The 12,764-nt window shown below is 34.8% G+C and overlaps 2 protein-coding genes across 10 annotated transcripts in view; both read right to left on the bottom strand.

Annotated features, from left to right (window-relative positions):
* Window positions 1–3,220, bottom strand: part of LOC109073870 (brain-specific angiogenesis inhibitor 1-associated protein 2-like) — a 53,776-nt gene extending 50,556 nt beyond the window's left edge. For 2 of the 9 annotated variants that reach the window (XM_042735894.1, XM_042735895.1), the window contains exon 1: window positions 2,577–3,212. In XM_042735894.1, the coding sequence (XP_042591828.1) occupies window positions 2,577–2,648 (72 nt within the window). In that variant the 5' untranslated portion in view covers window positions 2,649–3,212. Of the gene's footprint in view, window positions 1–2,576 lie in introns of all 9 variants that reach the window. The other 7 variants (XM_042735902.1, XM_042735900.1, XM_042735897.1 and 4 more) reach the window with 7 other exon arrangements.
* A 5,443-nt stretch (window positions 3,221–8,663) lies between these two features.
* LOC109079784 (charged multivesicular body protein 6-like) lies at window positions 8,664–12,700 on the bottom strand. The gene is made up of 8 exons (XM_019094902.2): window positions 12,465–12,700; window positions 12,130–12,239; window positions 11,938–12,025; window positions 11,726–11,812; window positions 11,556–11,621; window positions 9,446–9,526; window positions 9,281–9,350; window positions 8,664–9,200 (listed from the first exon to the last, which is right to left on the bottom strand). The coding sequence occupies exons 1-8, from the start codon at window positions 12,525–12,527 to the stop codon at window positions 9,151–9,153; spliced, it is 615 nt and encodes a 204-aa protein (XP_018950447.1). The 5' UTR covers window positions 12,528–12,700; the 3' UTR covers window positions 8,664–9,150.
* Between the last annotated feature and the right edge of the window lie 64 nt (window positions 12,701–12,764).

Here is a 12,764-nt window from a genome sequence, read left to right as displayed (position 1 = left end):
CTTCAATGCTCAAAGCTAGTGGTAACATTGGTCATGACTTGAGTTCCAACGCTACAGGACATTGAAATGATGATGCCTAACAGAGGTTTAAATTAATTTCTCTTTGAGCTGGCTACCACTGATTACTTTCTAAAGTGTCTAAAGTGTATAGGTTTTGATGTAGTCAATTCTATGGCTTCATCCCACTTACAATGATCCTATCTATGAGAGAACACTGGAGATACATAAGCTTGATGTCTTTAGTTAATCCTAAAACAATCAATCAAGTACAATCCAGCAGGAAAATATCAATTTTTTTTATCAAAGGTCATAATATTGGAAATGGTTTCACTGTAAATACTCTAAAACTTCTGCCTTTCGACAAGAAGATAATACTTATGCTTGCAAAATAATCCTGAAGGAGGATTATGTGGTCAAGAAATTTATTTTGCCCGGTTGCACAACTTTTCTAAGCTCATGAAAAATGTATCTCCACATTCAAAGAAAGACGTACAGTAAAAGGCAACTAACTTCCTTCTTCAGATATTATCTTGACTTCAGCCTCACATGAGCCTTTCCAAGTTAGAGCAACATTCCTGTTTACATACTGTATGCACTCCTGTCCAATGTGGTTTCCATTTCCTTATTAACACACAGGCACATGTTTGACTAACCACGTTTTTTTTGTTGTTTTTTTTTTAAGCCTGCAATTATGTACCATGCTATACATATCATACTAGATGCTAGCACACATATAAAATAAATAAATAAATTAAAATCTCCTTTGGGCTTAATGGTAAGCAGTCAACTCTGTCATGGAAAGTCATAGTTTAAAGTTCATTTTTAACTCGACTCCAAAAAAGAACTAAAAAGCATTTTAAAATATATATTATCATATATTTTCTTATATAAAAAATTGGTTTACTGATTATCATATATTCTATAATATAGAAAAATTATATATTATATATTGTTTTAATATTAATTTAATGATAACACATACAATTTTTGTTGCTGTTAATTAAAAAAAAAAAAGTAAAAGGAGATTTAAAATGAAGAAAATCTTCCCCTTTTTAATCTAAAAAAAATAGATTGTTAATGTGCATACTCTTAAAAACAAAGGTGCTTCACGATGCCATAGAAGAACCTTTTAGTCTAAATGGTTCCATAAAGAACCTTTAGCATCCAAAGAAACTTTCTGTTTCACAAAAGATTCTTTGTGCCGATAGAAGGTTCTTCATATTATAAAAAGTTAAGAAAGAGAACCAGATTGGTTCTTTGTGGAACCAAAAACGGTTCTTCTATGGCATTGCTGTGAAGATCCTTTTAAGCGCCTTTATTTTCAAGAGTGCATGATTCATATATAGGATGAAATGTCTTGCATATGCCATGATGTCTCATTTTCACATATCACATTAAAATATCACCTTAAAGTGCATTTGGTTACAGGCAAAAACACTATGTTCCCAGCACAGTTTTCCTCTGACCCCTAAGAAAACTTAAAAGCTCAGAAAAACGCCGCCCCTGTCCAAGTAATAATGGTATCCCTTCATTCTCTAGCCAAGGATTTTAGCTCCATGGGTTGGAATTAACAGCCTAAACATTAAAGGCCCCTAACAGATGTCTGCAGGATTGAACTAACACGCTTCACTGGGTCAGTCTCAGCAGCCACCAAGGTTTAGTTTGGTGAGTCAGGTGGTTTTAAAGAGGTACGCTACAACAGACATAAGCTCACAAGGGCAATGCTGGCAGAGAAAAGAAGTAAATGGACGTTGGTATGCGTGTGCTGTGGGGATCCATGGAAGTGCATTAGTCACTCTTTCCTGATGGGACCCAGATATGCTCCATCTGTTTTACACAATCAGTTTCATACCACATTACCAACCGAGAACTCATTTAGAGCAAAACAAATCCATGGTTACATACACTAACACCTTCAAAGCCAGGGCAAAGATATCAGTTAAGCTTTTAACAAATTCCAAGAATGAAGGAACTACAAAACTAATGTACTAGAGGAAATGTACAGAAGTAAACTCTTGAAATGTTTTTATTCTCTACACATACAATTGATGAAATCAGACTAGGCACTCGAAACTCACGTGTCCCAGTGAGTTACAGGACAGATTTAAGTATTTGGCTAAACTGGTTCTACACTGAAACCAGCTATTTCTGCTTTTAATTACAGGAGCCTCTAGTTTGCATTATTTAAAGGGACAGTTCACTACAAAATGTCTTAAGTCTCAGTCCCCATTCACTTATACTGTTCTTAAAAATGCAATAAAAGTAATTGGTGACCGAGGCTGTCAGTCATATAGCTACTGCCTAAGATTTCAGCTTGTGTCCTAGAAAAGAAACTGACACGTTTGGAACAGCATGAGGGTGAGTAAATGATGACATAATGTTCATTTCTGAGTGAGCTGTCCCTTTAAGCAAGTTATACATCAGCAAGCAACTTTTAAAAAGAAAACCTTTACATTTAAATTTTGTATTAAGTTTACACCATGAATGAATAAATCTGACACAGAAAACATAGGATATAATTAATGCAGGAAAAATATAAATATAAAACTATATGAAGCAATACTAGTGAAACTCACCTTATAGACATTCTCCGTTATACGGTGCACCTCATCGGTCCGGGACATTTTGGAAGCTTGAGTCAGAACCATAGACGACTATTTGAATTTCTACTGCAGGAAAATGTTTCCGAGAAAACACAGGAGGAGGAGGAGGAGGAGGAGGAGAAGACACTGTATCATTCAAACAGAGAGTGTCAGAGGCAGAGGAGGATGCGGGAGCTTTTATATGGAACTCTCTCACTGATGCCCACGCGCAGCCGCCGGAGTGGCGGGAATCCACAGTACGCGTTTATCCTCGTCACTGGAGCGGAGCTGCGCTTGATATTCAGACGGACTCCGCCTCTCCTCTTTCACCTTCTACGCGGCGCGACGCGACGGAAGACATTCCTTGGTTATAAATAGGAGCGTTCGCATGACCACAGAACGCGGACAGTGACAGAGCTGCGGACGTGAGATCATTTACTACAACACTGTGTCGCGTGCTTGCAGTGTATAACGTTACTGCTGTCTGCTGTCATATTAAGGTTCAGGTTTGACGCGACGCCATCCTGAGGGATGTCAAGAACTCTCTGTTCCTTAACGTTTGTATTCTTGAACCCACTCTTTAGTAGGGGATTTTAATTCATTTCAATAAACTGAACTTTTGAATCCCCGTACACCGTTCACTAAAAGATCCATTCACTTTCTTCAGCTTACATCGTTCGCCAGTAGGTGGCGACAATGAGCCAGTCATTGAATCATTCATTGAATCGATTCTGTAAAAATCACCCTAACCATCAATAAAACAAGTTATTATCCTTTAAAAATTTTAGTGCCTACAAGTTTACTGAAAACTCATGTTTTACCGATAGCCTATATAGAGCAAACCAATTTTTCCTTCCTTTTTTTATCAGGAGGACATTACTTTAAACAAGCTATAGAAAATAATCCACAGTTATAGCTTAATTCAGTTATTAAATAGTAGTTATAAATCAAAAATTTAATAAATTTTTATGTCATTTAAATTGTGTACAGTCATGAGTCATTTTATTCATATTTTTTATTAACACACGATTATTTTATTCATTACTGTAAATGACTCACTGAATGAAAAACATTCTTTTTTTTTCAATCTGACAGCAAATTAACCCTTGCTCACAAACCAGACATGAGACACATTCAGTTCTTTCACCAATGAGTTTCGTTCAGGCCCAAACTCGTTTAGTAAAATTGTCCATCCAACTAATGAAATTTTCCTTTACAACCTGCACTCAATTCTATTTGTTCATGCAAAAAAGGGTGTGACTTCACTGAAAAAAAAAAGGAAATAAATTCAAACGATTCATTCACTTAAAAGATTCATTATTACTAGAAAGTAGGAATTAATAATATTTAATAGTTAATATTTATCTGTGGAATAATACGTATTGTGAAAATTCCATACAACAAACTTAAATTGAAAGGAGAGGATGTTAAAATTAGTAAGAAAAGACATAATTTACTCATCTATTCATTTCTTGATATTTTACGACTTATTGGAGACATTTAATAGTACATTTTTATTTAAAAAAAATTACAAAACTATCAGTAAATCAGAGGATAGATGATGTCTTTTGTTTATTTGAGAAACATTGTTTTATGGTTGTATTCCCATTTTTATCATCACTACATCATTCTTAGCGCAACTATCACCCAAGGACTGGAGGAGGATCAGATGAGATGAGTACAGCAGTGGGCACTGCGCAATTCAAGCGTGGGTTTGTGTCTGACTGTGATGTAGGCAGGGATTCCTTTATGTAGCCTATCTCTCAGCAGCTCCTACCCACACCACCAACACAGTTCCCCTGCTGCACTCTCCCTCACTGTACTATCATGTAATGGAGAACTACGACTACACACAGGATTGAGGGCAGACAATGTAATCATATACAACTCTACCATTGAAAAATCCACACTGATCGACCACAAAACGTATCGTCCACTGAATATTGTGAGTGTACAAGAATATTTATTCAAAATTTGGTCATTATTTAGCCCTTGTATTGTGGTCTGGGTCAATTTGACCCATTTTGATCTTTGAGTTGTTGGGAATACCAGTTAACCTGAGATTTTATTCTTGATATTTTGTGACTTTTTATCATTTAGGGCCGTGAACATGCTTGTAAAGTGAGGATGTGTTTTGAAGTGCACACACATAAATTTTATATAAATAAAATGTTATTTTTTTTGTCTCAAGGCAACCGTACAGACCCAAATTAAATATTTTTCTTGGGTATATGTTGTCATGTTGGTGTTTCACTACCCCGGAAAGGGTAAAAAATTTGCTTTTCCTCATTATTTTCAGTACTGAAAAAGACTTTCTCAGATTCAGATCTATTCAGATTCTATTATTTCTATTTTCAATGTATATATAAAAAATACTATTTAACTTATCTTTTTCTTCCAGAATTTATTATTATTTTTTTTTTACTTTTTCTCATTTAGGGCCATGAACCTGTCTAAATAAGTTGTGTTCCAAATTTGAAGTTGATAAAAAAAAAAAAAAATTGAGACTCCTATAATTTGTTTTAGGTGTTATACCACAACTAGCCACAGGGTGCCATTCTTTGTTTAATTGTTTTGATGCAATTTTTCTGTCACAAATGTATACATTTCTCTCTCAATATTACTTACAGGTCCTTCTCAAAAAATTAGCATATTGTGAAAAAGTTCATTATTTTCCATAATGTAATGATAAAAATTAAACTTTCATATCACACCAACTGAAATATTTCAGGTCTTTTAATTTCATAACATTTATTATTTTTAAAACATAAAATTGTGGCATACAGCTCATGAAAACCCAAAATTCCTATCTCAAAAAATTAGCATTGTGTATTTCATGTATTTTGTCAAGATTATAAAAAGTTTGATTCTAAAAAACTAATACATTTTGCAAAATGACAACCCCCACTAAGTAGGAGGAACCCTCTAAAATAATTTAAAGTACCATTTCCATGTAAATGCAATGTCTGATTTCAAAATGGTTTTCACAGGAGAATTTTGTGGTTTTAAGCTTTCAAATAATATATAATTTATGATGATTACTAAAACGTGACAGGGAAAAAGGAAAAGAAAATAAATTTTTGTGACAAAGGTCAGAATTCCTATTAAGATGTATATGTTTTGAGGTGCACTCTTGTCATAAATTATTCTATTATTGTTAATACATAATTTGAAACAAAAAACAGTGGTAAAATATCTATCAAGGAGTCTTAGACCTTTCCAATGATATATAGGTTGTCATGATTAGATTAGGATTTAACTGTATAGTAGTATAGAATATACATTAGTAAACTTACTTAACAGTAACAGTTAAGGGGTCAAACATGTGGTTAAACACATTTTTAAAAAACATACTTTTTGATATTAATTGTTTGTAATGTGTGACAAGTACTGATATTAAAATTGTTCCATTGAAACCTGATTCCTACTTGTTTTTAATAAAATTATAATTATGTATACATAATACAAAAAGGGTTAAGTCACATATATTTATATAGCACTTTATACAATACAGATTGTTTCAAAGCAGATTCAAACTCCATTTGTTTGTCTGAGTTCACAATAGTAACTGGGGGGGGGGGGGGGGGGGGGGGGGGGGGGGGGGGGGGGGGGCTTAACTGTTCACCGATAGGTCAGTTACTTAGTTGCTTAAATTACTGTCAAAAATAACCAAAATGCTGTGTAATAATCAAGAGCATCCATGCATAGCATGAAAAGAATGTGCATTCCTAGTTTATTTGAAATTACATGTATGCAGTAATATTCCAATATCATAATATTAAACAGTATATGGTCCTTAATCAGAAAATGTTATGTAAACGTAGTCACCCTATGTGGTAGTAATGGCCATGACAACACCTTTTACAGCTGTTCTGATGGGAAAGCATTCAAAATGTAGTGGAAACTCTGTTCCAGCACAACTGCACGTAATTTTCGAATGAATCCCAAGACCTTGATTATTTAAGATTGTGTTGATTACAATTAGAGCTGATCTCCGCAGGAAGGTAGATCCCGAAGAGCAGGACTGAGCACCCCTGCTCTAGTGTTTCCCTGTTTCAAAGGTCAATCGAGAGAGTAAACTACATATAATGGTTTGTGTGCTCCTTGATTGCAAAGGTCAAGAAATCCAATACAATGGACAATTTCCTTTCTTTGTTTCTTTTTCAGCCAGCCGCACATATACAACTCATGGAAGTTCCTGGCAAATGTGTATAACATTAGAGATGCTTCCGTCTAGAGGCCACATCGATTGATTTTGCGTCACAGTGGAGGTCTTATCTACTGAATCTATCAAGACCAAATGTAAAGGGTAAATAAAAAGTAACAAAGCAAAACAGAGATCAATACAGGCGCCTAAATCCAGCATCTCTTTAGAACAGCTGGATGTGATTAAGAGAAGCTTTCAGTGTGAAAACATGGAAAGCGCACTTTAAATGTGGGATGAGGGAAGGAAATTGTAATTTAATTCAAATGAGATGACATGAGAAACTGTTCCATATTTGAATATAGATTTTAAAGTAAAAAAAAAAAATGAAGGATTTAAAACTGTGTGTAGGAGTTCTAACTCATATTATGTAGGATATCTTCCATTTACTGTTTTTAGGAAGCTCAGTTTCTCTCTTTAACATACATTCACTTGTTCATTGGTCAAAGTCAGTTGTCTAACAATGTAACAGTATGAAACTGCTTCACACTGAGCTCTTGTGGAGTCATTCAAACTCATGGGGCAGCCGCCCTCGCCCAAAGTGCCGTGTGTCAGGCAAGATAAGAGCAGCCCCACAGCTCAAACCGCCTGGTTCCAGACAATGGACTTCCAACTAAGCAATTCAGGTACTTCTTTTTAGGTAAATACCTTTCAAAAATGGTCTAACATAGGCTTGCTCAAGAAAATCTGCACACTAGTGAAATACCCTGTAACCAGTTACATGGGGTATACATTTAGCTGTAAATCTCAAATTAAATTTAAATTAATGAATTAAAAATAAAAAAACGTTGATCCCAAAGATATGACAGAGATGTTTGGGGTCAAAAATGGTTTTTAAAGAAGTCACTTATGCTCACCAAGGCTACATTTATTTGATTTAAAATACCGTTAAAACAGTAATATTGTGAAATATTAATAAAATCTAAAATAAGCATTTTCTATTTTTATTATTATTATTATTAAAAATGCAATTTATTCCTGTAACGGAATAATTGAATTTTCGGCAGAAGTCACTCAAGTCTACAATGTCAATAATCCTTCAGAAATCATTCTAATATGCTGATTTCGTTTATTTTTGGCTTTTTTGTATTATCAGTGTTGAAAACAACTGTGCTGCATAATATTTTTCAGGATACTTTGATAAATAGAAATATAAAAAAGAACTGGATTAATTTGAAATATTTATTTTTGTAACACAAGTATTTACTGTACTGTCACTTTTTTTAATAATTGAATGCGTCTTTGCTTAAAATTTATATATATATATATATATATATATATGAGTTAAAGATAATAGTTTAATTAAGATTTGATATAAGTTCATTTTATAAGATGCATGATAACTACCTACAGTAAAGCAAAGCATATGATTCAGCCAATCTGCCAGACTTGTAGCCAACACAGCTTGCATGACACTGCTGCCTAGTGGCCGCTACATGAACTCATTTTCTTGAGTTCACAACATTGCTGAAAAATGATTGCATGAAATGTATTGTTGCAGAACTACAAAGTCAAACAAAGAAGGTAGACCAAGACCATAAACTAATGTTCTTACTGAACAGTGAATTGACAGTACAGTAATCAGAGAGATAATATGTAACCAAGTTCAAAAGAATCAGTGCATTAATCACCACCTAAACTATGACAGAAAAACAATATTTAGGGTTCCAATGTTATTAGTTTTGCTTGTATAGATCATGTCCTTGTATAGTATCTTATGTATGCTTCATAAAAACAAAACAGTTTATGTGAAGCATAATGCATTAATGACTTGACTATTTTCCTCTCAATAAGTGTACACTAGTGGTTTTGTAAACTTTACCTCAATTATGTCTATTTATCTATTTATAATCAGTTTTTTACTACTTAAAACAGGCTTGCCATAGTTGTAGTTTTTAATGACATATTCCAGCACATTGAAAAGTTTGAACATGTTTATACTGGATATACTGGAGTTCATAATTTAAATGATTCAGTTCTGTGTCGTTTATGACAAAACATGGTGTATTTAAAACACTAATGTTTGGGAATCATTTTAAACAGAGATTGTTATGATAAAAGTGATGCATGCATTAGAAATTTACAAGCATTCACATGATATGCTTTTGATGAAAGATCAGACAAAACTGTAGGGTGATTAGAAAGACCGGGCACTGTTAAGAGTATTTCAGAATAAACATCTTAACTAAATGGCATACAATATGCAGTGTATATACAACTTTAAAAAATGGCATGGTTGTAGGTCTTTGACATGTACGAGGGGGAGGACGGTCAGTCACTACCCAGAGTTTTGTTTGAGATGAGCCCTTGTGGTCTCCAGTGGAGCGGCTCGAGAGCAGACATGGAGGTATGATAGATTTGTATTTACGCTGCCAACATCTCTCGCTCTGGCTTCTTTTTTACCTTCTCCCGCACTGAAACATTACAAAAATGTTTTCTTAGAATTTGCATACTGTGCATTTATTCCAGAAATAGAGAAGAAGAAAACACAGACCTGGCTCTTGCTCTGGAACCTCTGGTAGTTCTTCTTCAGGCACCTCAGGAAGTTCAAGGTCAGCTTCTCCCTGAGCATACACAGGACATGTATACAGCAGATGAAATCACAGCAGATGACACAACATCAGTAACAAGGGCTGTCAGAGAGTGCTCATGTACACACCTGAGTGATGGCCTCCAGCTCTGCTAACACAGCCTCCTCATCCTCCTGGGTCAGAGATCCTGCCAGCATATCATCAATTTGCTGCACACACACAGACAACCAGGGATGAGAAAAAAAAAACATAGTACACACAAGATTGATGCAGCATGTCTGTGAGAGAGCTCCAGCTGCCTCACAGTTCCTCTAGATTTAAGGATGTAGTGCTTGTGGTGTAGATTGAAAAAGATTATTACAGCCTTTATGGCTTTTGTTTTTTAATGATTAGACACAAAGTGAACTGCTGAATTCTGAATCACATACAACTCTTACTATTATAGCATATTGCATGCGCAGACCCGGGAAAACTTGGTCTGAGTGAAAATGCAAATTCATTCTTTGCAACTAGGTGTTGCTTTGGAGCGTAAAAAATAACTGTAAAAAATAACATTTACAGTTGAAGACAAAATTATTAGCCCCCCTATGAAATTTCAGTTTGATGTTTAACAGAGCAAGGGAATTTTAACACTGTATTTCTTATTTTATTTTTCATCTGGAGAAAGCCTTATTTATTTAAATTTGCCTGGAATAAAATAATTATTTTAAAAATAACAAAAAATTGCTAAGGTCAATATCATTAGCCCTCTTAAGAAATGATCTGTTTGATTGGAGCAAACCACTGTTGTTCATTGACTTGCATAATTAACCTAATTAAACCTCTAAGCTTTTACATTACACTGTAAGCTGAGGATTAGTATCTTTAAAAAAAAATAGTAAAGTAATATGTACTGTCATCATGGCAAAGACAAAAAAAATCAAATAAAAACTAAAAAATATAATCAATAACGCTAACAAAATATTAAAGAAGAATAAAAATATAAAACCCAAGAACAACTGCCAAGACACACTGAATGATTTAGTCAAGTCTGGGATTTATATCTTAACGAAGACGGACACTAGAGGCCCACACAGGAATGCACTGCGAGGTTGCCGACCAAGAAAAACTCCTCTTCTGAAGCAGATACACTTCCAAGCTAGACTGAAGTTTGAAGGACAACCTGGAGAAAAACTATGTATACTAGAAATGGGTCCTTTGGTCAGATGAGACAGAAGTAGAGCTCTTTGGCCACAGAGATGTTGCCTATGTTTGGAGTAAGAAAGGACAAGTACTCAGCCCAAAGAACACCATCTCCAGAGTGAAACATGGCAGTGGGAGTATAATACTGTGGGGATGTTTCGGTGTGTTTGGAACTGGGAATCTCGTCAGGATCATGAAAATGGAAGACTACAAGAAGATTTTGAAAGACAAAAGATGGTTTGGGTCGACGTTTTGTCTTCCAGCATGATATCGACTCATTTCTGGTGTAGAACTTCCTCCAAGTGAGCAAGGCAAACATCATTGACTGGCCTGAATCCAATACAAAATCTGTGGGGCTCACATGTCAGGAGACCAACAAATCTGGAGGAGCTTGAGAGATCTGCCAAGGAAGAATGGACTGCGACTCCTCAGGAGACATGCCTGAAACTTGTTGAGAACTACAACAAACAACTAAAGGCTGCTATCAAGCAAAAGGGATACACCATTGACTATTAACATCAGATGGCTAATCATTTTTAATTCATGGTTATAAATTTGTTTCTATTTGTATTCCAACATTCCAAGCTTCCTAAATAAACTAATATGTTTAGAAATGCTGTGTTGAAAAATTCCTCTCTCTGTTAAACAGCACTTGGGAATTATTTAAAAAAATTATGAAATATTTTATAGGGGGATAATAATTCTGGAAGTGTTAGAATTAAAAAAAAAAAATAAAAAATTAAATGCAAATGTAAAAAATTATGTGAACTGAAGAATTATTACTATTATTACTAAGGCACTAATGAAATGTACAAATTAATTAATTTGTGATACTTATTATATGAACTCTTTAGACAGAGTCAGTTGTTTTGGGATATACCAAATATTTTATTAACGTTTCAATTCAGCTTTTTACTCACATTTTTATGTTGACATTATACTTTGTAATGAAAACATACAACAAAGTAGTTTTTTTCTTTGGACCCTGTTGTATATCTGTATGTATTCCCGTAAAGAGTCTTATAACTTCTACTGACCGTGAAAAGTTAAGTTTACCTTCTGATAGTCAATGGCATCTTGCGTCTCATCCATGATCTTTTCCACCTCCTCTACGGACAGCATCTGGTTAGAGGAAAAAAGAATAAAGATACAATTGAGTGCATGTTAAATTCATCAGTAGCTGTACCAAGCACAAACAAGAATATAATAAATTTCTCATTATGTACCTCGTGCATTTTCTTCAAGCAATCATTGCCAACTTTCAGTCCTTCAATGACTTTCATCTCTATTTGTGCAAATTCAATATCTTGTACCTGTAAAAGTAAAATAGTTCTCAATGTGATATTCATGAATAATTTTAGCAGACAAGCTAAAATAAAATACAGAATATAGTGCAACACATATCATATACAATATTCTCAAAGATCTGTTTTATTACCATTCGCTCCAGGTTGCTTATCTGATTTTCAGTTTTGTCCAGTAACTGATCCTGGTAGCGTTTCTTCTTGAGGAGTAGGAGTGCTTTACTAAGCAAACACAAAATATTATGAAAGAGATTTTCCTTGTTTTGGAAACTAGACCTTCTAGTTCTACAGGGAACAAGAGGACAGACAGGATCACGCTCACTCACTCTTTCTTTCCATCTTTTAATAACTGTTTGGCCAGATGTCGCTCTTTCTCCATCTGAAGAGTGATCTTCTTCTGATACTGCTTCAGTTTATCTCTCTGCTGCTTCAGTTGCTACTCACACACAAATAATAATATAGAAAAATTAAATTATTATAAAAAAAACAAACACTGCACAGTAATGGTCCTATAGCTACACTATACAACACAAAACTGCACTGTCACTTTCGGAGTCCATTCGTCAGTCAGCATCAACATGGATTATGAGACTATCAGAAGTGTAGATACAGTAACTTCTCTCATTAGAAGGATTAGCCTGTTAGCAGCTGCCTAACACACCAGCACAGCTTTGTCCTGCTCGGTCACCCGAGTTGCTTTCTTTTTCCCGAAAAGATTTCCCATGTCGATGCCGCATTCCCGCCACTATCTGTCCAGACAGGGGTGGTGTTTCTGAGATTGAGAAAATGTTAATTTCACAGGCCGTGTATCTGTCAGTCAACAACAGAAACGCTGAAGCCTGAGCGGTGTGGAAGAAAACAGCAACCCTGCCTACCGGAAGTTCTGTACTTCAAAATAAAAGTAATTTAGAAACAACTTGTTTTCCCCATATACATACACTGAGGAATAATAATAATAATA

This window comes from Cyprinus carpio, chromosome B12, assembly GCF_018340385.1.
Source record: "Cyprinus carpio isolate SPL01 chromosome B12, ASM1834038v1, whole genome shotgun sequence".
Lineage (NCBI taxonomy): Eukaryota > Metazoa > Chordata > Actinopteri > Cypriniformes > Cyprinidae > Cyprinus > Cyprinus carpio.
This window is presented reverse-complemented; position numbering and strand designations above follow the sequence as displayed.